The 23,626-nt window shown below is 40.9% G+C and overlaps 1 protein-coding gene and 1 pseudogene across 2 annotated transcripts; one reads left to right on the top strand and one right to left on the bottom strand.

Moving 5' to 3' along the window:
* Positions 1–681: 681 nt before the first annotated feature.
* dnajb1b (DnaJ heat shock protein family (Hsp40) member B1b) lies at positions 682–4,757 on the top strand. Its single transcript, XM_079811314.1, has 3 exons — positions 682–1,171; positions 2,921–3,492; positions 3,583–4,757. Exons 1-3 carry the CDS (start codon positions 952–954, stop codon positions 3,814–3,816), a joined length of 1,026 nt encoding a protein of 341 aa, XP_079667440.1. The 5' UTR covers positions 682–951; the 3' UTR covers positions 3,817–4,757.
* LOC307124211 (adhesion G protein-coupled receptor E3-like) lies at positions 4,721–22,341 on the bottom strand (annotated as a pseudogene). Its single transcript has 13 exons — positions 21,894–22,341; positions 17,277–17,363; positions 16,495–16,742; positions 14,926–15,097; positions 14,027–14,143; positions 13,711–13,892; positions 13,443–13,601; positions 7,587–7,793; positions 7,277–7,509; positions 7,124–7,190; positions 6,953–7,044; positions 6,651–6,813; positions 4,721–6,484 (listed from the first exon to the last, which is right to left on the bottom strand). The product of its transcript is annotated as an adhesion G protein-coupled receptor E3-like (transcript).
* Between the last annotated feature and the right edge of the window lie 1,285 nt (positions 22,342–23,626).

Here is a 23,626-nt window from a genome sequence, read left to right as displayed (position 1 = left end):
CAGTGTTACTCACTTCACCTTCATATGAGGTACAGTTTCTGGTTGGAATGAACAAAATGAGCCGTTTACATCTATGTCTTCATCGTCTCTGTATTGGTTGAACTTGGATAGAAAATGCTTAGTAGGGTAACATGTGTCCAATATCTTAAATTAAATCTTCTTGATTTTATTTGTAACAAGATACTTATTAGGTAACAACCAAACCTTTCTCCAATTCATATTTCCAAGAAACCATTATGACATATGGTTTGCTAACTAGGCTAGTTCTTTTTGAAATAGAGAATGTATTTTGGTTTTTGCTTGTCAAAAAAACTCATTTTCACCACAGAAAGTAGTTTGAGTGTATTACAAGAAGGCCTTATTTATAATTGATTTGTATCCTTTTAGGAAATTAAAAAGAAGACATTCTGATAAATGTATGTTTTTATAACTCAACTTATAATTTCTTAAATAATTGCAATCTTATATTAGGAAAACGCAAGGAAAATAGAGACAAAACGTTTATAGTAGCTACATAAAATAAATTACAATATATTTTCATATCCTTAAAAATGAGGACGATGCAAAAATATATATGTAGGCTATATTGAAAAAGTATATTTGTATCGGTCAGAACTGTATCGATTATGCAAATGCATTTTAGTTTCGGTTTTTTTGCTGTGGGTGGAGCAGCACATTCACGTGGTTCGGGTGTGGATTGTGTGGAAACAACCAGAGACTTTGAGACATTTCTCGAACTTTCCTCATGGTTTCAAATAGGGACGTCCCGCAGCAGGGCAGGGCATCAAACCCCGCAGGTGGATGGGATAGCAGCTCTCCAATGACCTACTTCTGAGACCTGCGAAGATATTGTGTCAAGTTGATGTGAACTCGACCGAAAAACGCAACGCAAGCAGGACCGGTCTGTTTGCTTTTCGGAGAATATCTACTTTAAAACAAAACACACGCTCAATGGTGAAGATGGGGAAAGAATATTACAGTGTTTTGGGGATTAAGAAAGGCGCGTCTGATGAGGAGATCAAGAAAGCGTATCGCAAACAAGCGCTCAAATACCATCCGGACAAGAACAAGTCGCCCGGCGCCGAGGAGAAGTTCAAGGAGATCGCGGAGGCATACGACGTGCTCAGCGACCCGAAAAAGAAAGACATCTATGACCGATTTGGCGAAGAAGGTGAGTGAAAGGATGGAACTGTTGCTCTGCTTAATGACACAGATAGAGATGAGAAGGAGAGAAGTCAGCGCATCATGTAGGCTACATAACTGCAAGTGTTTCAGGTCGAGAGAAATCAATCTGAAATGTTAATAAAGTTCAGCTTTGTACAAATAAACGTTAAGTAGATCCGATTTGTGATGCTGCATTCCGATTGGCTGTTTGAGGTGTGCGCGTTGCTGGAAGGTTCCAAGTACTGATGGTCACGTGGTTAGAAAAAGGCGGAGTGCTCGTGCTGTCAGCAGTTTTGCCTGTGCATGTTCAGCTCAGCAATCTTATCTTGCCAGACCAGTCTGTCCTAGGGCTAGGGTTGAACCCTTCTAGACTGGTTTCGAGGAATAAAAATGCAAAATATTAAAGTTGTCATGAAATCAAAATTAACCCTATTAATTTTGTTAGCGCATGTTACTAGTCTTGAGGTGAACAAATAATCCGTGCACGTTAATACACAGAAAGGTTTTTTATTTTTTTTTGTGGTGGGAGGGGGGTTGTTGGTCTAAAGCAGTGGTTTCCAAACGTTTTGCCATTTCCATCACCTTTTCCATTTAAGCTGCACTACGTAACATTTTTTCAGTAAAATATCCAAACACCACTAGGCCAGTGTTATATATTTTGTTCAGTTGAGTACTTACAATCTCCCAAATGTTTCCAACTATTTGTAAATCTTGAGAAAATTTTAACCGAGGAATCAGGACGTGTGAGGGCGTGGCCTGTCGATGACATCATATCTGCGTTCCCCTTGGTGTCTGGTTTTATTTTGCAGAAACGCTTTACTCTCACTGCAGTGTGAACTAGTGTCATAGCAGCCGCAGAGAGAGAACACACAGAGTAACGCCATCACATCATTACCAGGTCGTCTTTTACAGTAACTTCAGCAGCTCCAGGCACGTGAACAAAAGCCGCAATCTCATTGGTCGGCCAGTTTTTAACGCGCCGCGTCAAAACAAAAAAACAAACCCAAGGCGTTTTTTTTATATGCCTTTTTTACGCCTGACGTTTTTGCACGTCGGTGTGCACACTCACATTGGCGGCCTTTGTTTAGTCACAAGGCGTTAAACGTCGGCGATAAACGCGCGCGAAAATCGTCCCGGTGTGAACAGGCCTTCAAGAACTTGTTCTCATGCGGGCGGATGAAGACAACAGCGCAGCGTTTAAAGATACCGGACATCACAGAATGTACTGGTTTTTTGATGATGTGTAAACGGTCTCTTACTGGTAAAAAGCCAGAACGCCGTTGCTTGTGTGTAGAGCATTTTTTTGTATTTACCGGTAAAGTCATTCTGGTAATTTTCTGGTAATGTACAGGGATTGAAAGGGGCTATTGCCGTGCACCATTAGACCACTTTTGAAACGTTCTGACATCCTAACAACAAACATTAATGGAGTGCAGCAGAGCAATGTCAAATATTGGGGGGTACAATTTGGCCATTTCTAATTATTGCAGGAGACTTGGTCCCCTCAGTGTCTATGGTGGTTACAGCCCTTCTTTAATCTATAATAACTGATATTATTAATGATGAGATTTTGCATTCAAGTTAGGACGAATGTGTAGTAGTTGGGTATGAAAATGAACAGTTCCATATAAAAGAATAAATATTTCTGGGCAATTAAAGTAAATGTTGTCCCTTGGTGCATCATTTATGGGTTGTCTATAATTTGTATACAACACCATATTGTTCTGTATGTGACCTCTTTGTTTACCATGTGCAGGACTGAAGGGAGGCACCCCTGGCGGTGGAGGAGGAGCTGGTGGTAATTTCTCCTACACATTCCAAGGTGATCCTCATGCAATGTTTGCAGAGTTTTTCGGAGGGCGAAGCCCTTTCGAACACATGTTTGGCCATAATGGTGGCATGGACGAAAATATGGAAACTGATAACCCATTTGCTAGTTTTGGCATGGGTGGCATGGGCGGTTTCCCACGCTCCTTTAACACGCAAGGTCATGGTGGGAGACTGGAGAAAAAGAAGGACCCTCCAGTGACCCACGACCTGAGGGTCAGTCTAGAAGAAGTGTTCACTGGCTGCACCAAGAAGATGAAGATCTCCCGCAAACGCCTGAATCCCGACGGAAGAACGACACGCTCTGAGGACAAGATCCTTACAGTGGAAGTGAAGAAAGGCTGGAAAGAAGGAACCAAGATTACTTTCCCCAAGGAAGGTGATGAGACGCCAACAAATATCCCAGCAGATGTGGTGTTTGTGGTGAAGGATAAGCCACATCCAGTGTATAAACGAGATGGGTCGGAAATCATTTATCCTGCAAAAATTACACTCAAAGAGGTAAGATGGGTTCTTATTTTAAGAGTTTGCTTGCAAACCCTTTTTTTTCCCTCTGTGTTTTTCTAATCCCGTCCTTCTCTACTTTCTCAGGCACTTTGTGGTTGTACGGTTAACGTTCCAACACTGGATGGTCGCACGGTCAACTTAACAACTCAAGACATTATACGTCCCGGGATGAAACGGCATATCACCGGGGAGGGTCTTCCTCTTCCGAAATCCCCAGATCGCCGTGGGGACTTGATTGTCGAATACGAGGTCAAGTTTCCCGAAAGATTGAGCCAAAGTGCCAAGGACACTATCGCAAACGTTTTGCCAGATTCTTGAGATTGCGTATATTACAATGTTGGAGTCGCTGCCATTGGGAATGTTTGGTTGCTTAGTATTTAAAGGATGAATATTTGAGCTCAACCCAATAAGGTGCCCTTGAGCTACTGAAATTGTCCAACTGTTATTCTGTAATGTACTGCCAATGAGAGACTATCTGAACCAAAACATTGCTGGACTAGACTGCTTTATGTATCTATGTCATGTACAAACCATGTTTCCTTCGGGTCAAGTCCAGCAGAAAGTCTCCAGCTGTAGCCTCTTGGCCATCGTTTTGTTGTGAACTACACACATCTAAGTTTACTTTTTCCAAATTTGAGCATGACGCCTGAGAGCATGTTGTGATGTGGGGGGCAGAAAGGGATACAATAATATAGTTTCTTATTAGCAGTCTGATCCTTTGGACACCTCAGGGAAGTCTTTCTGTGAAAGCAGTCTGTGTTTTTTCTTTTAAAAAGGTCTAATGTGACCATTTAGTGATGCCACCAAAAGTCATTTCCAATATAGTGGTGGCTCAAAGTGATCCCTGCTTGGATCCTCCCGCTTCTAAGTACATGAAACAGCACTTGATGCAGAAGTTATATGGTCAGAAACTCGAAAGCTCAAAGTCAGCTAGGCGACAACAATTACTAGTATTGTAACAAATACTAGATTTATTTAAAATAAAAGATTCAAACGGCTGATATTGTGGATAAGTTCTTATACAAAATAATGTGGGACATTTTTCTGTTTTATTACAGGTAATTGATGTTGTGAATTGTGAAATTGAATTTGTTGATTCACAAATTCTGTGGGACACTGGGTTTTTACTGGATCTTCTTTTGGATTGTGAGATTTATGAGTTACGGGCTGTTTGGAAGAGTGTTAAATGGACTGTTTAAAAGAAAACAAGTATGAACTGTTACCAATATCACTCTGCTTTAATAAAACACTTTAAACTGAAAAACAATTACTTAATCATATTCATTTTTGAGAGAATTGAAAGTGTAAACCAGTATACAAGGCTCTAAAAATCATGGCAGTTCCTCCACCAAAGAAATGTTGCACTTAAAAAATTTATAGATTCACATAAGAGTACTGACAGCTGTAAATGTATAGATTCACACAAGAGTACTGACAGCTGTAAATGTATAGATTCACATAAGAGTACTGACAGCTGTAAATATATAGATTCACACAAGAGTACTGACAGCTGTAAATATATAGATTCACACAAGAGTACTGACAGCTGTAAATGTATAGATTCACATAAGAGTACTGGCAGCTGTAAATTTATAGATTCACACAAGAGTACTGACAGCTGTAAATGTATAGATTCACACATGAGTACTGACAGCTGTAAATGTATAGATTCACATAAGAGTGCTGACAGCTGTTAATGTATAGATTCACATAAGAGTACTGACAGCTGTAAATATATAGATTCACACAAGAGTACTGACAGCTGTAAATGTATAGATTCACACAAGAGTACTGACAGCTGTAAATGTATAGATTCACATGAGTACTGACAGCTGTAAATGTATAGATTCACACAAGAGTACTGACAGCTGTAAATGTATAGATTCACATAAGAGTGCTGACAACTAAATGTATAGATTCACACAAGAGTACTGACAGCTGTAAATGTATAGATTCACATAAGAGTACTGACAGCTGTAAATGTATAGATTCACACAAGAGTACTGATAGCTGTAAATGTATAGATTCACACATGAGTACTGACAGCTGTAAATGTATAGATTCACATAAGAGTGCTGACAGCTGTAAATGTATAGATTCACATAAGAGTACTGACAGCTGTAAATGTATAGATTCACATAAGAGTACTGACAGCTGTAAATATATAGATTCACACAAGAGTACTGACAGCTGTAAATGTATAGATTCACATAAGAGTACTGACAGCTGTAAATGTATAGATTCACACAAGAGTACTGACAGCTGTAAATGTATAGATTCACATAAGAGTGCTGACAGCTGTAAATGTATAGATTCACACATGAGTACTGACAGCTGTAAATGTATAGATTCACATAAGAGTGCTGACAGCTGTAAATGTATAGATTCACACAAGAGTACTGACAGCTGTAAATGTATAGATTCACATAAGAGTACTGACAGCTGTAAATGTATAGATTCACATAAGAGTGCTAACAGCTGTAAATGTATAGATTCACACAAGAGTACTGACAGCTGTAAATGTATAGATTCACATAAGAGTACTGACAGCTGTAAATGTATATATTCACATAAGAGTGCTGACAGCTGTAAATGTATAGATTCACACAAGAGTACTGACAGCTGTAAATGTATAGATTCACATAAGAGTGCTGACAGCTGTAAATGTATAGATTCACATAAGAGTACTGACAGCTGTAAATGTATAGATTCACATAAGAGTGCTGACAGCTGTAAATGTATAGATTCACACAAGAGTACTGACAGCTGTTAATGTATAGATTCACATAAAAGTGCTGACAGCTGTAAATGTATAGCATGTTAACTGGTTATATGTGTAGCTGAGACTGTCATATAACAATAATGGAACTTCTTTTCCTGAATATGGATGCTGCAGTCCTCAGTGTTTCTTGCGGACACAGTTGATGGTGTTCGATTTGAGTCCACAGCAAAGACATCTGAAGAACTTCCTGTACTGCTGCCTGACCTGGACAAGAATGAGGTGAGAGATTATTTTAAACTGGTTAAAAAAATGTCAAGGTTATATTTCAAAATCAATTAAAGTTGTATTGCATAAAGAACATTTCTGATTAATTTCAGAACATGAGAAATGAAAAATGCACGTAATATAAAGCAAGTGAATGATGCCTGACCTCATCATTGAGGACACAATAGATCAGGAAGATAAAGGTTCCCTGCTGGGAGTTCAAGATCAGGAAGATAATCTCCAGCTCCTTCCTGCCATTAGTGAAGAAACCCAGAATCCAGGAGCAACCAAGAACCACAAACTGAGCCAGTGTTTTAAACGCCATAATCCTGCAGAGAAAGATGGAATTAATGTGTGTGTGTGTGTGTGTGTGTGTGTGTGTGTGTGTGTGTGTGTGTGTGTGTGTGTGTGTGTGTGTGTGTGTGTGTGTGTGTGTGTGTGGAGTGTTCAAATCATAATGTTTGTTACTTGGTTCGTTTTATCTGTGAAACTTCAGCGTTCAGATTTTTCAAAGTCAAGTTCAGATTGATGATGATGCAGATGAAGAGAATCGTGTTTAACTGCATAATAGAGAAAATAAATTAATCATTAATCACTGTTTTCCTTTTAATACAAAGTCATGATGAGAAATTTGCTTACTGCTAGTATGACACAAACAGGTCCCAGAAAACTCAGGATAAAACCATTATCCTTTTTAATCCAGCAGCTGTTTAGAGGAAGATACAGACAAAAATATAAATGAACAAACATTAATGAAGTTGTTGATCACTGAGTCACTCAAACTAAACTCACTCTTCACTGCCGTATCCTTTAGGATCCACCGCAGCAGACACGCTCACCACAACCAGAGCAACCGTGTATCCAATCACACACAGGAATCCACTGCTAAGCACCTCCCTCTTTTTGGAGCTGATCTGTGATAGGTTCTTCACACAGATGAAGAGCAGCACAGCTTCAATGAACATCCACACAAAGCCGGAGAGAAAGAGGAAGTGCAGCACACCTGATATCACGTCACACAACACCTGGAGAGCATGAGAGACGGTTATGATGATTCTCAGTGAGGCTGTGCTGAGCTGTAGGGCTCCTTCATCATTCTCACCTTCTGAGGGCGTATGAGGCTCAGGAACTTTTGTGTGAGCAGGAACAGAAGGTGAGACAACAGCAGACTCACGCAGAGGTTGATTCGAGCCACATTATTCACTCCAGGACTCTACTGACAAAGGGCAAAGGTCAACAGGGCCAAACTGAAGAACACCAGCCCCACGATCACACACACCAAATTCAACAGGTCCAGCTTTGAGTCGCTCTGAGAAAACATCAAAACAAGAATGTAAGAATTTTTTTAGAAAACAGCCGTTTTAATCACCTCAGTGTTTGTAGCTTTTGCAAATATTATTAGTGAATCTCTGACAGAAAATTGGTTCCTTGATTTCGATGTAACCAGAAAACATTAAAGAGATTGTACATCATAACCTTATAAGCTTTTTGGACATTTTATAATGGCTGTTCGCAGTCAAAATTGACAGACCAAATTAATGAAAAAGACCATAAAACAGCATTTAAAGAAATGTGTTGATTAAAATATATCAGCCACAGTGCTGAATTAACACAGAAATGAACACTGTAAAAAATAAATTGTTGAGCTAACTTAAAATAATAAGGCAACTTATCGCATTTGACTTTTTAAGTTATCTCAACTAATCTACTACAGTTAAAATTAACTTAAATACTTTTGTTCATCTAATGAGTACCAGGTAGTCATTTGAACTTAAAACTCCTTGCCAAGGCAACTAAAAAAAACAAGTTTAGCCAACTTGAAAAAAATAAGGCAACCCATTGTACTCAATTTTTTAAGTTAAATCATTTTCTCCAGATAAAGTCAACTTAAAAACCTTCGTTCAGCTAATGAGTACCAGGTAGTCTTCTAAACGTAAAACTTCTTGTCAAGGCAACTAAACAATGTTTTGCAATGTATGCCAATACAATCGTTGTGTTTTCATTTCCATGTTTTATTTTCAAAGTTAACTTCACAACATTAACATAATTTGCCTTTTAATAGCAAAGAGCCATTATAAACAGGCACACCGTTTACCTATTTCACTCGGGCAAATGAGTCGCAAAAGTTGCAACGAGAACCACATATAGCTAAACACCTCAACACGTCTCATGTCAACACAAATCTCAAATATAGTGATAATCAACAATTGTAATTCACAAAAATATGAACTCTGAACCATATGACAGCTAAATACCAGTGACAACAACAGCAGCAGCATTAATCAAGCCTGTTAATGCAAAGCAATAATAATTTTATATAGTTGTTACCAGAGATTTTTTTAAAGCTGCAAAGCATGCTGGGAACTGGCCCAACATTGTTGAAGGTAAAAATGTTTGTTCAGATAACTCACTTTGTAAATATGGGACAAGTTTTGGACAAGTACTTGAGAGTTTTTTTTTTGTTTTAGAAATTAAATTTAGTTTTATTCTGGCTAAGTTGTACAAAAAAAAAAAACTTTTGTTAGTAACATTTTCTTCTAACAAATGTAAAAATAGATGCAGCTTGAAAAATGTATGTCTAAACATATTATTTATGCATTTTAATTGCATATACATTTTCCATGCATTTGGATTACATAGTTTTATCAAAAACAAATTAATAAACTGAATGTGATTCATATTTGTAAGTCATACATAAATGAAACAGGTACAATTTATGAAGTAGTTTAATAAAAATAATGTGATCAATATTTGTCATTCATACGTAAATGAAACAGGTAAGATTTCTGTAATAGCACACAGCAAAACACCGATGTTAAATAAACACTTCCAAGTGTTAATGTATGTGCTCACTACTGAGATAAAGTACCATTGAAGCAGTGTTGACGTTAATTAGATAATTGAGTGACGATTGAGCATTAATGATGAACACCTGATGATAATGAGCAGAATCACTGAAGGAAAGAGAAACAAGAACAGAAAAGAGAGAAACTTCCAGTCACAGCCGAAATCAAGTTATTAAATCTCTGAAGATCTCAGCAGAGGAGGATTAAACAACTCCACAAACAACAACTTCACACATTACCAACCATTTTGACTTAATTTCAGTCATTTCTGTTTTAATGAAAATAATAGTTTTGTTTGATGATCATCACCATGATGGTGATCAGTGTTTGTTTTAGTTGGGCTCTTGGCCCATGATTCTTAAACATTAGTTTTTCTCTGGCCGCTTTAACTATGTGTTTGTGAAGCACATTTGTTTTGGGAAAGAAAGCCAAGAGAAAATATTTTCAGGTGATCTTGGCTATTTATTGATGATGTTATCAAGTAGTGGCTGAATTACTGATCTCATTCAGAGGCTAATTATCTAGTTATAGAGATAATGTGTTATCAACTTTGTATTATGCATAGTAGCCATGTGATTGTACAGCACATGCTCCAACAGTGCTGTGATCTATAAAATATCTTGCAGTATTAAAAAAAAATCATCTAGTGCTATAAAGGTTGTCGTCCATAGCATTCCTTTGACACACACAGACATCAAGAATCAGCGTATGAATCTCAACAATGGTGACATGCTTCATGCTGCAGTGCATGCTGGGTACCACCAATCAAAACTCCCCCATGGGTCCCTGCATGCATTGCGGCATGAATAAATTATGCATCTGAATTGTGACTAATTTTCTTTGATTCTTACTATTTGCTTTTACTTTTGCTGTTTTTGTTTGACATTTTAGTTGCTTGCTTTATGTTCAGAGTTGATATTTATCTGAATATGTTTCATTGATTGTCACCATTGCTGAGATTCATACGTTGATTCTTGATGTCTGTGTGTGTCTAAGTGATACTTTAGATGAAACCATTTATACACTATTTTTTTAATATGCATATTATTTGATTACCACAACAGTGTTGGACCTCCTGCTGTAGAATCAGATGCTACTATTATGAACAATATAAAAATTGATAACACATTACCTAAACAACTAGACCTCCAGACTGAGCATGAGATCACTGATTTAAGCCACAACATGATGATTAAGTCATCCTCAAGACATAGCCAACATCACCTGGACTCATGTTATATTGGCTTATCTTGCCATACCAAATGTGTTTCATAAATACACAGTTATAACAGTCAGAGACAAGAGTCAAGAGCCCAACTAAAGCAAACACCATTCTCCATCATGGTGACTTCAAATGAAACTATTATTTTCATTAAAACAGAAATAAAGCCAATCTGGTTAGTAATGTGTGAAGCTGGTAATGCTATTTGTGGAGTTGTTTAATCCTCCTCTGCTGAGATCTTCAGAGATTTAATGTCTTCTTTTATCTTCAGTTGATTTAATCTAAGGCTGTGGCTGAAGTCAATTGTAGTTGTTGTGTTTCTCTTTCCTTCAGTGATTCTGCTCTTATCATCAGGTGTTCATCACTAATGGTTAATGATCACTTAATTATCTCATTAACATCAGCACTGTTTCAATGGTACTTTAACTCAGTAATGAGCACACGCATGAACACAAGGAAGTGTTAATTTACCATGGGCGTTTTGCTGACTATTACATAAATCTTACCAGTTTCATTTACATATGACTGGCATTTATGAATCACATTAAGTTTATAAATGTGTTTATGTAAAAACTATGTAATCCAAATGCATGGAAAATGTATATGCAATTCAAATACATAAATCTTATGTTTAGACATTTTTTTGAGTGTAGGTAATTATAATAATAAAAAATATTATTGCTTTGCATTAACAGGCTTGATTTATGCTGCTGTTGTTGTCAGTTATTTAGTTGTCATATGGTTCAGAGTTCATATTTTTATTGAACTACATGTTGATCATCACCATGTTTGAGATTTGTGTTGACATGAGATGTGTTGAGGTGTTGAGCTAGCTGTGCTTCTCATTGCAACTTTGCAACTTATTTGCTTAAGTGAAATGGGTAAACTGTGTGCCTCTAAAAGGCAGATGTTATTCATGTTGTGTAGTTAATTTTAAAAAACAAACATGGAGATGAAAACACAAGGCTTGTAACTGTGTGCATTGCTAAATATTGTTTAGTTGCCTTTACAATAAGTTTTACGTTAAAAGATTACCTGGTACTCATTAGCTGAACAAAAGTATTTAAGTTGATTTTGACTGGAGCGAATCAATTGAGCTAACTTAAAAAGTTTAGTGTGATAGGTTAACTTATTTTTTTCAAGTTGGCTCAACTTGTTCCTTTTTTAATTGTCTTGACAAAGAAGTTTTAAGTTCAAAAGACTACCTGGTACTCATTAGATGAACACAAGTATTTAAGTTAATTTTAACTGGAATGGATTAGTTGAGATAACTTTAAAAGTTGAGTGCGATAAGTTGCCTTATTTTTTTAAGTTAGCTCAACTTAATTTTTTTACAGTGAAGGAGTGAGACTAAATAAATAATATAAAACAAATAACAAAATTGCACAAAACTTTTATGCCCTTGATTTCCACCAGAGGACACTACTCTCATCTCAAACTTAATTTCCCATAACCCATTGACCAGACTCATTATGTGTGATTAGATTCAACTGTGTCTCATTATCCTTGTTAACCCGGCCTATATAAACCCTGTACTTTCTGTCATTCATTGTTAAGTCTTGTATGTTCAATGTTACACTGCAATTTTGAGCCCTTGGATTTCCATGTGTTCACAACATGGCCGCCACATCAGAGCCTCTTCACGACATGGCCGCCACACCAGAGTGTCCAGCAATCATGAAGATACAAAAGCAGTCTCTAGGCTTTTGAGACTGTCTTCCAGTTTTGCGGACACACCGCTGATGTTGGTGTGAGCAGCTGGCGACTCGTGGTTGAATCAAGTCAGGGGGTCTCAGAGGTTCTCCCACCATCACTTGTACCTGTTACTGCGATGACCATTCTGTGTTTGGGCCGCGTACACTTCTCTAGGTTCTCCAGCGGCGGCAGCACCTGATCCAGTTTTGCCAGAAGTTTCCTGTCTGCCCTGACATGACCACAGAGATCGTCCGTTAACTTTCTATTTGCCCTGACACAACCCTGGAAGTTGTCCCCGAATGTCTGCCCAGACATGACCACCAGACAACACCACAGGTGTTTATGAACTTTGTCTTTGAGATGGCCACAGTGGCCATAATGGAACTCTCTGCCTGTTTGCCTCTCTGTGCTGTTCTAGTTCTGCTTGATCTGCCCTGGTGGTCTTCTTCTTCACTACGGTGGTCCTCAGCTACGCCTTGGTGGTCATCTGCCCTGCTGTGGTGGTCTTCAGCTCCACCGAGTTGGTCTTCCGTCCTGTTAGCTCTGTCCAGGCCATCTGCTCTGCCTATTCTGCTCTGCCTGCTTCGCCCTGGTCACTTGCCCTGCCAGTTCCAAATTGGCACCCTAATCCAACTCAGTCTCCAGTTCAGTTTCCACTCACATGTGTGAAGCTGGTAATGCTTTTTGTGGAGTTGTTTAATCCTCCTCTGCTGAGATCTTCAGTGATTTAATCAATAGTCTTGATTTCGGCTGTGACTGGAAGTTTCTCTTTCTTTTCTGCTCTTGTTTCTCTTTCCTTCAGTGATTCTGCTCATCATCATCATCAGGTGTTCATCATTAATGCTCAATCATCACTTAATTATCTCATTAACTTGAACACTGCTTAAGTGGTACTTTATCTCAGTAGTGTACACTAGGCTGTGTTAATTTATCATTGACATTTTTCTGTGTACCATTACATAAAATGTACCTATTTCATTTACGTATGACTGACAAATATGAATCACATTAAGTTTATTAGTTTGTTTATGTTAAAACTATGTAATCCAAATGGATGGAAAATTGTAATGTAATTCAAATACATACAACTTATATTTAGACCGAAATATTTTTTTTGAGTGAAAAACACACTAAAAAGTAAATTCTTTAAATGTATCCACTTTATAAATCTCACATGTCTGACATGTTCTTATACCTCTGATGGGCTGGTTTGCATGATGAGAGCGAATGTGGACAGATGAACACAGGAACACACAGTGAAGCTGCTGTTGGTCTCTAAAACAGAACAACCATCTACAATCCACTCGCTGATATTCCAGTACACACAGAACAGAGAACCGCTGGGGTCAAACTCCTGCAAAAAGAAGAAAGAACATGCAGAAAATATTACAACACTGAATATTAGATGTTTTCAGATGTTCATCAGTTCTCAGGTTGGACTAAAGCACATTTCAGTCTCTCACTCTGATGTGTTTGAGGGTGAAGTTGACTGGTTTGGTGAGTTTAGTGTTAGTGGTTTTGGGAAGAGTAGCTGAGATCACAGTGGACATCATGGTTTTAATCGTGTCATTTGATGTGTTGAAGAAGTCGGGCTTCAGTAGATTCTCCATTGTGTTATAACTCATGAAAGCCACAGCAGCTGATCCTGTGTGACAGAAACAGAAATGCGAAACTATATGTAAGAACAAAAACTAAAACAAAACCTATAAGTAGGTATAGCTTATTGGTGTGATATCTATTATTTCAACTTATTAATTCACACTGAAACATTTCACATACTTTCATTGTTGTTCTTGGCGATCCCAATGAGATCAATGTCCACAGAAGAATTTGTCGTCTCAAGTCGAGGGATTTTATCTAATGTGACATTTGGTCCAACCATGAAGATTTCAACCTCTAAATGAAAACATCATAGCTGATTATTTTCTAAATCAAAGTTGATTCAATCTGCACAAATGTGCAAAATAATACAACTACAAGACAAACAAATAAATAAAATTACTATTTGATCAAGTTTTAACTATTCAGTTTACTTTGAAACCACGCCTTGAATTTGCAAAACATTGTTTTACAGTCAGGGCGTCAATTAAGGCTTTAGTTCAATTAGAACATTTAACCATTCTGGTTCTGGTTTTGCTTCAGAACCCAGATTTTACTTTAAGCGGTGACCCAAAAGAGCAGCAACAAAACTGTTTATTGTAATAAAAGCAAAATTGTCCTTAAAATCAAACACTGAATCTGATTATAACCATAAACTTCACTTTTATTTCTATAGTTTGAATGTTTGGTCTCTAAATGTCTCTTGAATATTGATTGCTTCATGCTCAAGGCAGCAAAGATTCACAAAGCACAATGTGGTCACCACAAACAATTTCTTTTTAATTTGCATGTGTTTAATGTAGTTTAGGTTGTATTTTCCTTTTTGTGGTTTATGAGGATGAGAACGTCACAAGTTTCTACCAAATGACAGATGAATTTACACAAAACACTGACCTTTGACATCAACAATAAAAGTTGATAAAAGCTGATACGATACACAATATATTTACTGTAGTTGCATTAATTATCGTTACTGTCTGTCACCTGTGATCCACCGCTGCTCTCTAGACTATATAAACTCCCTGATATCATATATTATCTCAGTTTCATCATCAATAAATAACAGTTTCTCCACTCACCTACAGTGGCAAGAGTAAAATTGACATTGGCACTCGTGTCTGTCGGCTTCACCAATGTAGAAATGAGTTTCTCACTGATTTTCAACACAAGGTTTCCATAGGAGGCGAGTTCAGCTGGGCTGACTGATGATGATGAAGCGTTGAGGACCATATTCAAAAGGCTGGTGACAGTCTAATTTATTGATCAGAAAAATACAGTTACTGGTAAATATCAAGAGAGCCAATTAATCAGAACTGAGATCATTATGTAATTTGGTTTGATTATTTTATGATTTTTTTTCCCTGGAGGACTTACATCCAAAGAAAGCTTTTGATCTGTAATGTTCTGGATCTGCTCAAGAAGATTTCGGAGACATTCTATAGAAATCTGACTCTGAAATCAAAATCGAGAAGTCAGTGTTTGTATCCAAACTAATAAACGTTTGTTACAGAAGAACTGGTATAAAAGTTTATGTTTGTAACAGAAATAATGATATTGTGTGTTTGGAAAAGACATGTGAAGCTGTTTCATTTTGTTTCTATTCAAGCCAATTATTTATAATTTAATTTTGTTTGGCCGAGCGATTCGTGGACAGCTTTCCCTGCGCATGAAATCCCTCATTTGCCAGCAATCCAATGAGAACGCGGGACAATGATGATGATACATAACAACCCAAAAGCGCTCCATAACTGGAAAAAATTACGGTGGTTTGGCAAATAAATGAATGACAGTTAAATACGTATTGCCAACATTTTATAGTCCATGAACTCTTTCTCTCAAATGGCTTGGTTAAGCAGAGCATTCACAGCTTTTATGGACTGCACTCCTCTATAAACTATCAGCGATTAATGGAGAAGCACATTCATATTTCACATTACACACATATCTACAATGCACTTCTTATTGCTTTGGTCTATTATTGAAGGAGCTGTGAGTCTGTGGCAGGATGGACTATTATCCCCTCCCATTGTCTGTAATTTGAGGTTTGGCCAATGGGCTGTGACTATGGGTGTGTAATACTCGGATTTGTAGGTCTTGAGGAATCCGTGCTTACCGAGTATTATGCGTGGGTTCTTGGCTATTCCTGTATCTGTCGTGCCCACTGGATAGAGGAGTCAGACCAAGACTTCTGTGCTCAGAACTCAGTGTTTATTCCAACAATCTTTACTATGCCTCTACATCGTACCACTCGATTATCTTGTGCGTTAACTCCTCTCCCGCACTCATTTTCCCCGCACTTTTCTCTCTCCCCCTCTCTCCTCTCTCGCGATATCTCGCGCACAGTCTAACTTTATTTAAACCTTCCCATCTCACTTCTTACATAATACTCCCCTTCCTATAAGAAATGTCCTCATTTCTAATGCATGTAGACACCAACCCATATAAGAGAACATAGCGATAACGTTGCATGTCACCAAACTTAAATACATTTTTTTTTTTCTCTTCTCAACCATGAGAACAATGAACCCATTATACTGCCTACTGTATACTGGCAGAAACAAGTCACATCGGTACATTCAAAGTACACCAGCTTAGTACAATTGGAAGTCTTTTAAGTAAGCCGGCATCCGACGTGACCTTGGACGTACATGTGGTGTGGATGACTGTTCGACAGGGGACGCTGGGACACCAGTGGGTATTTCCACTCTCATTGAAGTTGGCAGTTGGGGGGGCTGTCCCAAGGATGGTGTGGGGCAAATGACTCTTGCATTGTCTGTTGAAACTTCCGGTAAAGGGCCGTACTGCGGCAGAGGTTGGTGTGCTGGCGACAAACGCAGCATGGGGGGTTCAACAGAAGGTTCTGGGGTCATTGGTGTAACATGAGGTGGGATTAGACCTGATAGCGTATTCAGAGTGTTTGGTTTGGTAGTTAACTGGGGTGTGGGGGGTGTGCATGTTTGTAAGTGATCAGTGATGTATGGCTTCATGCGGTTATAGTGAATGACTTTGGTTTTGGCATGTGGTTTGGAAGTGTAAATTGAGTGTAAAACTTCATAAGGACCCACCCATCGAGGGCATAGTTTATTATGTTTGTTGGCTGGATCATCAATGAGAACCAAGTCACCCGCCTTGTATGGTGTGTATTTAACATGACGGTCATAGTAATGCCGTTGTTGTACTTACGCTTTGTCCCGAAAGGCAGTTGCCGACCGATAAGCAGCGGACAATCTTTGTCGTAGCGAGTTAGCAAACGCTGCGCGTGTACCCGTGGTGGCTGAAGTGACAGATGTGCCATCTTGAAACAACGCACCCAAGAGAACGCGGGCCTCACACCCGTGTGCTAAAAAAAATGGCGTGAACCCTGTGCTAGAATGATTGATGGTGTTGTAGGCTAATGCAACATGCGGTAGGTGTTCGTCCCATTCCTTACCAGACTCAAAGAGGTATTTGGCGAGCTCATCTTTTAAGGTGCGATTGAAGCGCTCCACAGCCCCGTCGCATTGGGCGTGGTAGGGAGCTTGTGCAGAGCTTTTTTATGTTCATTAGCTTACAGAGATTTTTAATGAGGTCTGATTCGAATTGTCTGCCTTGGTCGGAGTGTAAGACATCCAGAATCCCATGTTGCGGTATATAATGGTCGAAAATGCACCCTGCCACTGAGATAGCTGTCTGATCCCTCAAAGGATACAGATTTACAAATTTAGTGTAGAGGTCCATCATCACTAGAACATAACGGTTGCCTTTAGTTGACGGAGGTAGTTCTGTTATGTCTGCGGCGACGATTTCGAATGGTCGTTCGGGAGATATGGAAATGAGTGGAGCCTGTGGACGGGGCACAGGCGAACGCCGTGACTGACAAGCCGCGCATCGAGAATAATGTTTAGATATGTCTGCAGACATGTAGGGCCAATAAAAGAATCGTCTAGCCCTATTCAGCGTTTTAGCATGGCCATAGTGCCCAGCTGAAGGATCGCCGTGAACATGGGCCAATATGTCTGGAACCAAGGACGCCGGGATGATAACTTGGAGGATGTCTTCAGTAGAAGAGTTGCGCGACAGTCTACACAAGACACTTTCATGTGTAGTTAAAACGACTGAATTGTGACCACAGTTTCCTAACGTACGGTGACGAGTTTCGGAGCCTCCACAAAGGGGGCTTGTGTCCCGCTTCCACCCACGAAATGACGGTGGCTAAGTCAGAGTCAGATCGTTGTTGTTCTGCTATACTTTCCAGTCACTTTGAATTTGGATTAAGTTCGTTGTGACATAATTTGGACTAGGCGTGACTACGAGATAATTAACATCCTTCTTGTGTGTTTGCGGAGGTGTCGACGCCAGGTTTGACTGTGGCTCGCACAATGGGGTCTGTGTTGCGACCGAAGACATGGCGGACTCCCGTATATTGCCATTCTCATATTGAACAACCTCAACCTGTGGCCTCCGAGACATCGCGTCTGCGTTCAAGTGTTTGGCACCTTCGCGGTGGCGCACGCACCAATCAAAGAGGTCTAATTCGACCGCCCAACATGCGTGTTTGCCTGTTGGATCATGGTCCAAAGGGAGTTTTTTGAGTCCAACCAAAGGTTTATGGTCAGTGATGATAGTAAATGGGTGGCACGCAAGGTAGTGGCGGAAATGGCGCACCGACCACACAATGGCGAATAATTCTCGATCGAATGTGGACCATTTCCTTTCCGACGCTGACAGCACATGGCTGGCGTATGCAATAACATGCTCCTTGCCATTCACTTGTTGTGAGAGTACAGAGCCGACCGAATACAGGGACGCATCTGTGTAGAGTAAGAAGGGTCTCGAAAGATTTGGAAAGGCCATTATAGGCGGCGACGTTAATGCTTCCTTTAACACGCGGAACGATTCATCCGCCTGAACTGACCAAGTGAATGTAACACCCTTGTGTGTCAACCGGTGTAAGGGTTCTGCCGTATGAGCGAAGTTTCTGATAAACCGTCGGTAATACGAACATAAGCCTAAGAAAGCCCTGACCTGCGTGGCAGATGTTGGAATTGGCCACGTCTTAACTTTCACGATATTTGATGGGTCAGGCTCGACTCCGGCGCTGGAGACACGATGACCTAAAAACGTAACTGAGGGGCATGCCAGATGGCATTTAGACGGCTTGAGTTTAAGACTGGCCGAACGAAAGCGTTTGAAGACGTCGCGCAAGTGGTTCAGATGTTGTGCGAAGTCCGCGCTGTAAATGATTATATCGTCTAGATAGATCAAGCAAATGCTCCAATGAAGACCGCGGAGCACCAACTCCATTAAGTGCTGGAAGCTAGGTGGTGCGTTTGATATACCCATGGGCATCATGCAGAATTGATAAAGCCCTGCGCCTGTCGAAAACACAGTTTTTTCTTTGTCTGCTGGGTTAAGGGGTATTTGCCAATAACCAGTAGTCAAATCAATCGTGCTGAACAGTTGTGCTCCAGACAGCCTATCTAGCGTGTCGTCGACCCACGGAAGTGGGTGCGAGTCCTTAATCGTGACCGCATTAAGTCTTCGGTAGTCAACACAAAACCGGTGTGTACCGTCTTTCTTTCGAACGAGCACAACCGGGGCAGACCATGGGCTCTGCGACTCCTCATGACGCCATGCTCCAAAAGCCTAGACACCTCTTGTTGCAGTATGTTCTGTGTCACTGGTGATGTGCGATATGGGCACAGTTTGATTGGCGCAGCGTCTCCTGTGTTAATGGTGTGTGTGACTAAATCTGTCTTTCCGTAATCATGTGGATGCGAACTAAAAATGTTGGAAAATTCTGTCAGCAAATCCCTAAGCAATGACTGTTGGTCTGCGTTTAAGCAGGTGTCTGCTAAAAGCGTGTCTTGAACAGAGTGGGTATCGTCAGTGGAGGTGGGTACAGCTGAAACTAGGACGTATTCGTCTTGTGTTTTTCCCGTTATGGAGAAAAACTGGCCCACAGGGCATCCCGCCTCTAAAGAGACCGGTTAGTTTGTTGGGTTGACGACTTTAACGATGCCTCTACCGTTTTGAATCGATGTTAGAGTGCGTGCGATGCCTAAGGACACAGTCTGAGGAGACTGAGGCTCTAAAATACCCACATATGAGTCTGTGAAGGGGTTTGCGACAACACCATCTTTAATAGAAACTGAGATTGCCATTTCTGACATTGGTGGTACTGTTACCTGTGCAATAGTGATCGCTGTACTCTGGACCGGAATGAATGACTGTGGTGGTGAGAGAAATACTGTAGTGTCATACAATCGTAGCTGTTTGTGTGGTATGTCGACCGTAACTGCGTGTTTGACCATGAAATCCCATCCGATAAGCATCGGTCTAATGGTTGTCCTGTGACTGAGGAGGCCAACACGAACGACTTAGTAATAGGTTGGGATGCCAAGGCTGGGATCGATCTACGACAGTCGGTAATGAGGGATAAACCCGAACTGGTATCGACTAGAGCGTAGATTTCGCTGCCAGCCAGTGTAACTTGAATGAATGGTGTAGGTGGGGTGGATGTATAGTGTATATCATCAGAGTGGACCATTGAGTGTGTTGCAGCTGACATTCGGTCCCCAATGACAGCTTCTACTCGTTTCCCTGACGTGGCGAAGGAGGGGCTGTATCTCTTTTGACTGGAGAGAAATGTACATGACGGGTAGGGGATGTGTGAGAACGTGGTGATTGTTTGTAGTGTGGGGGTGGGGGTGGTGACGGTGAGCTGTGGGTGCGATATCCTAAATGTCTGTACTGTGAGTTTGGGGAGGGCGAGCGAGTGGCGCGTGGTCTGTCATCATAGACTAAATGTGGTCTGCGCTCTCTCGAAGGGGAGCGGTCTGGTCCAGGGTGTGTGTAACCGTTGCTATGGATATGTGACTCACAATACAGGGGAGTGGGGGAATAGCTGCGATGACTCTGATGACGGGGTCTTCATAAGATGCAGTGTGATCGTGAGTAGAGCGCCGGCGTTGCGATGAGCTGTAGTCATCAAAGGGTTGTTGCTGTCGTTCTATCTGCAGGTGCTGTGCCGGGCGGCGGCAGTCCTGACAACAATGGTGATGGTTGTCCCACTCAGGGTGGTGAGTCCGTGGTGTCATGTTGTAGTCAACAGCTGCGCAGGCGTGTGTAGTTTCTGTCACCTTGTGCTGAAGGTTGGTGATCTGCTGTGAGAGTAAGTCCAGACGTTCGTCAGTCCGACGCTGGTGGGTGGGACTGGCGTAAAGTATGCAGGTCCATCCGGAGGTCAGCAATGGCTGACGCCAGATCTACTACAGGCGTTGGTGACGCTGTGGCAGCTGACGGTGTCACATGTCTGTCCTGTCTCATCGAGCACATGTTTTGTTATTTTGGGCTAATTGCTTGTGTCTCTGTCTGATCCCTCCCCCTTGTTATCTGATTAGTGTTTGATTTCTCCCACCTGTTCCCTCCTCATTTCTTGCCCTTTATAAGTTCCTTTTGGGTGTTCAGTCTTTGTGAGTCTTTGTTCAGTCTAATTTTGCAATTAGCCCAAAATAACAAAACACCACATGTGCTCAATGAGACAGGACAGACATGTGACATAGGCATTTATTTACAAAAAGGAACATAAACACAAAACAAAACCCACAATGGGGCAAAACACAATCCAAATAACAAATAGAACTTAAACATACCAAAAGGGGAAAATCACAGGAAACCAGGAGACATAGACAAGACAACGATCTCACAAAGACTGAACACCCAAAAGGAACTTATAAAGGGCAAGAAATAAGGAGGGAACAGGTGGGAGAAATCAAACACTAATCAGATAACAAGGGGGAGGGATCAGACAGAGACACAAGCAATTAGCCCAAAATAACAAAACACCACATGTGCTCAATGAGACAGGACAGACATGTGACAGAGGGTTGCTGATGCACAGTCACTGGCATGATAGCTGTTGGATTGGCTATGCTGATGGCCAACTGTGCACGTTCACATTGACTGGCTATTTTTAAAGCATTGTCCAAAGTCACTGCTCCATGCTCATGTATTTTCAATTGAAGTGCAGGATCTAAGCCAGTCACAAATCTACGAAAAATCTCACAATTTCGGGCTGTGACGTCATACTGAGAAAAAGCTTCCGACACCAAGTTGGTGAGCTCAGCTGCGTAAACTTCAAGAGGCTCTTGAGGTTTGCGGGGGCGGGCATTCAAATGCGTTTGGAATGTGGCCAAAAATGTTGCACGTCCAAAAACAGCACCTAAACTGGCCTTAGTCAGATCATAGTCCACTTTAACAGCAGGGGAGAGAGACTGCCAATATGCAAATGCGGGTCCCATGAGTTTAGCAGGAAGAAGTTTAGCTTTATCTGGTGGTATGGCAGAAACATTAAGTGCAACTTCAAATCTCTGTATCCATGAGCCGAATGGTTCAGCGTTATCACCCGAAAAGGGAGCAGGAAGATCAATTCTAAAGGGCACATGTGCATTTGTACCAGCCATCGCGTTATGTGGTTGCAGCAGCTCCACGATAACATTCTCATCATCCGCCATTTCGTGCACGGGCAACGGCGAGAGGAGGGATAGAGAGAAAAAATTTTTTTTTGCACGTAATCCAAACTTGCAAAAAAATATAGCACCAAAAATATTATTATGAATAATATAAACGTGCCTGCAGGTTGATGTGGCTATATTACGTTGTTCAGAGTCAAACAGCAAATGTCCATACAGAAATCATAAAGATAAATAGCCAACCAGCGCTGCCACCAGTGTAATACTCGGATTTGTAGGTCTTGAGGAATCCGTGCTTACCGAGTATTATGCATGGGTTCTTGGCTATTCCTGTATCTGTCGTGCCCACTGGATAGAGGAGTCAGACCAAGACTTCTGTGCTCAGTGTTTATTCCAACAATCTTTACTGTGCCTCTACTTCGCACCACCCGATTACCTCGTGTGTTAACTCCTCTCCCGCACTCATTTTCCCCGCACTTTTCTCTGTCCCCCTCTCTCCTCTCTCGCGATATCTCGCGCACAGTCTAACTTTATTTAAACCTTCCCATCTCACTTCTTACAGGTGTATAAGAGTACGGAGTGCCAGTTGTAGGTGTGTGTCACTTTCGGGGGGCCATGACGTTATCGATGCGCCGCCGCTCTGCTTGTGTAGACATGTGAATGCGGGTCGTAGAGACCGCTGAAGCTTCTGGGCCACTGACTTTATTGCTTACTGGTGTGTTGCCGGCTGAGGAATCAAATGTGGACATTTGAGACGTCCAAAGTTCATCTGTATTCTCCACCGAGTCTTATCCGGATATCGTGCTCCATGCGTTGCTGGAATTCGGGATTCTAACCCCGGTGCAGTGTGTTCTATCGCGCGTGATGAGGGCAATGGCTGCGTTCTAGTCAAGTGCTGTAATCTCCGCTGCTCTGTGGCTCATAAAGTTGCTGTTCTGTTTCCTGACCTGGGCACCGGGGGCAGACGAGTGACCTTCTTTGTGTGGTGGCATCCTTCACTGTGTGTCGTGCTCTTCACTAACATAAGTCAGTGTGTGTGTGTGTGTGTGTGTGTGTGTGCTAGTGTGTGAGCACTGTGATTTGAGTGATTTTCACGATTTAAGGGTGATTATTCTAACTGAGACTGCCCCTGTCGGTAAGCCCCAGTTCCTTTGCCAGAGATATTTGAACCTTTAATGAGATGAGTGTGGCTGTCTTTTATTGCCCTTTTTGTACTGCGAATAAAATACTTTTGTACGATTCCTTATGTCTCTGGCTCAATGGTGATTCGAACCTGTGCGTGCCTTTAGAGGGCGCACTTAATTCCTTGGGTGCAATTCCCAAGGTG

The sequence above is a fragment of the Gobio gobio genome (assembly GCF_949357685.1).
Source record: "Gobio gobio genome assembly, chromosome: 3".
NCBI classification, from domain to species: Eukaryota; Metazoa; Chordata; class Actinopteri; order Cypriniformes; family Gobionidae; genus Gobio; species Gobio gobio.
This window is presented reverse-complemented; position numbering and strand designations above follow the sequence as displayed.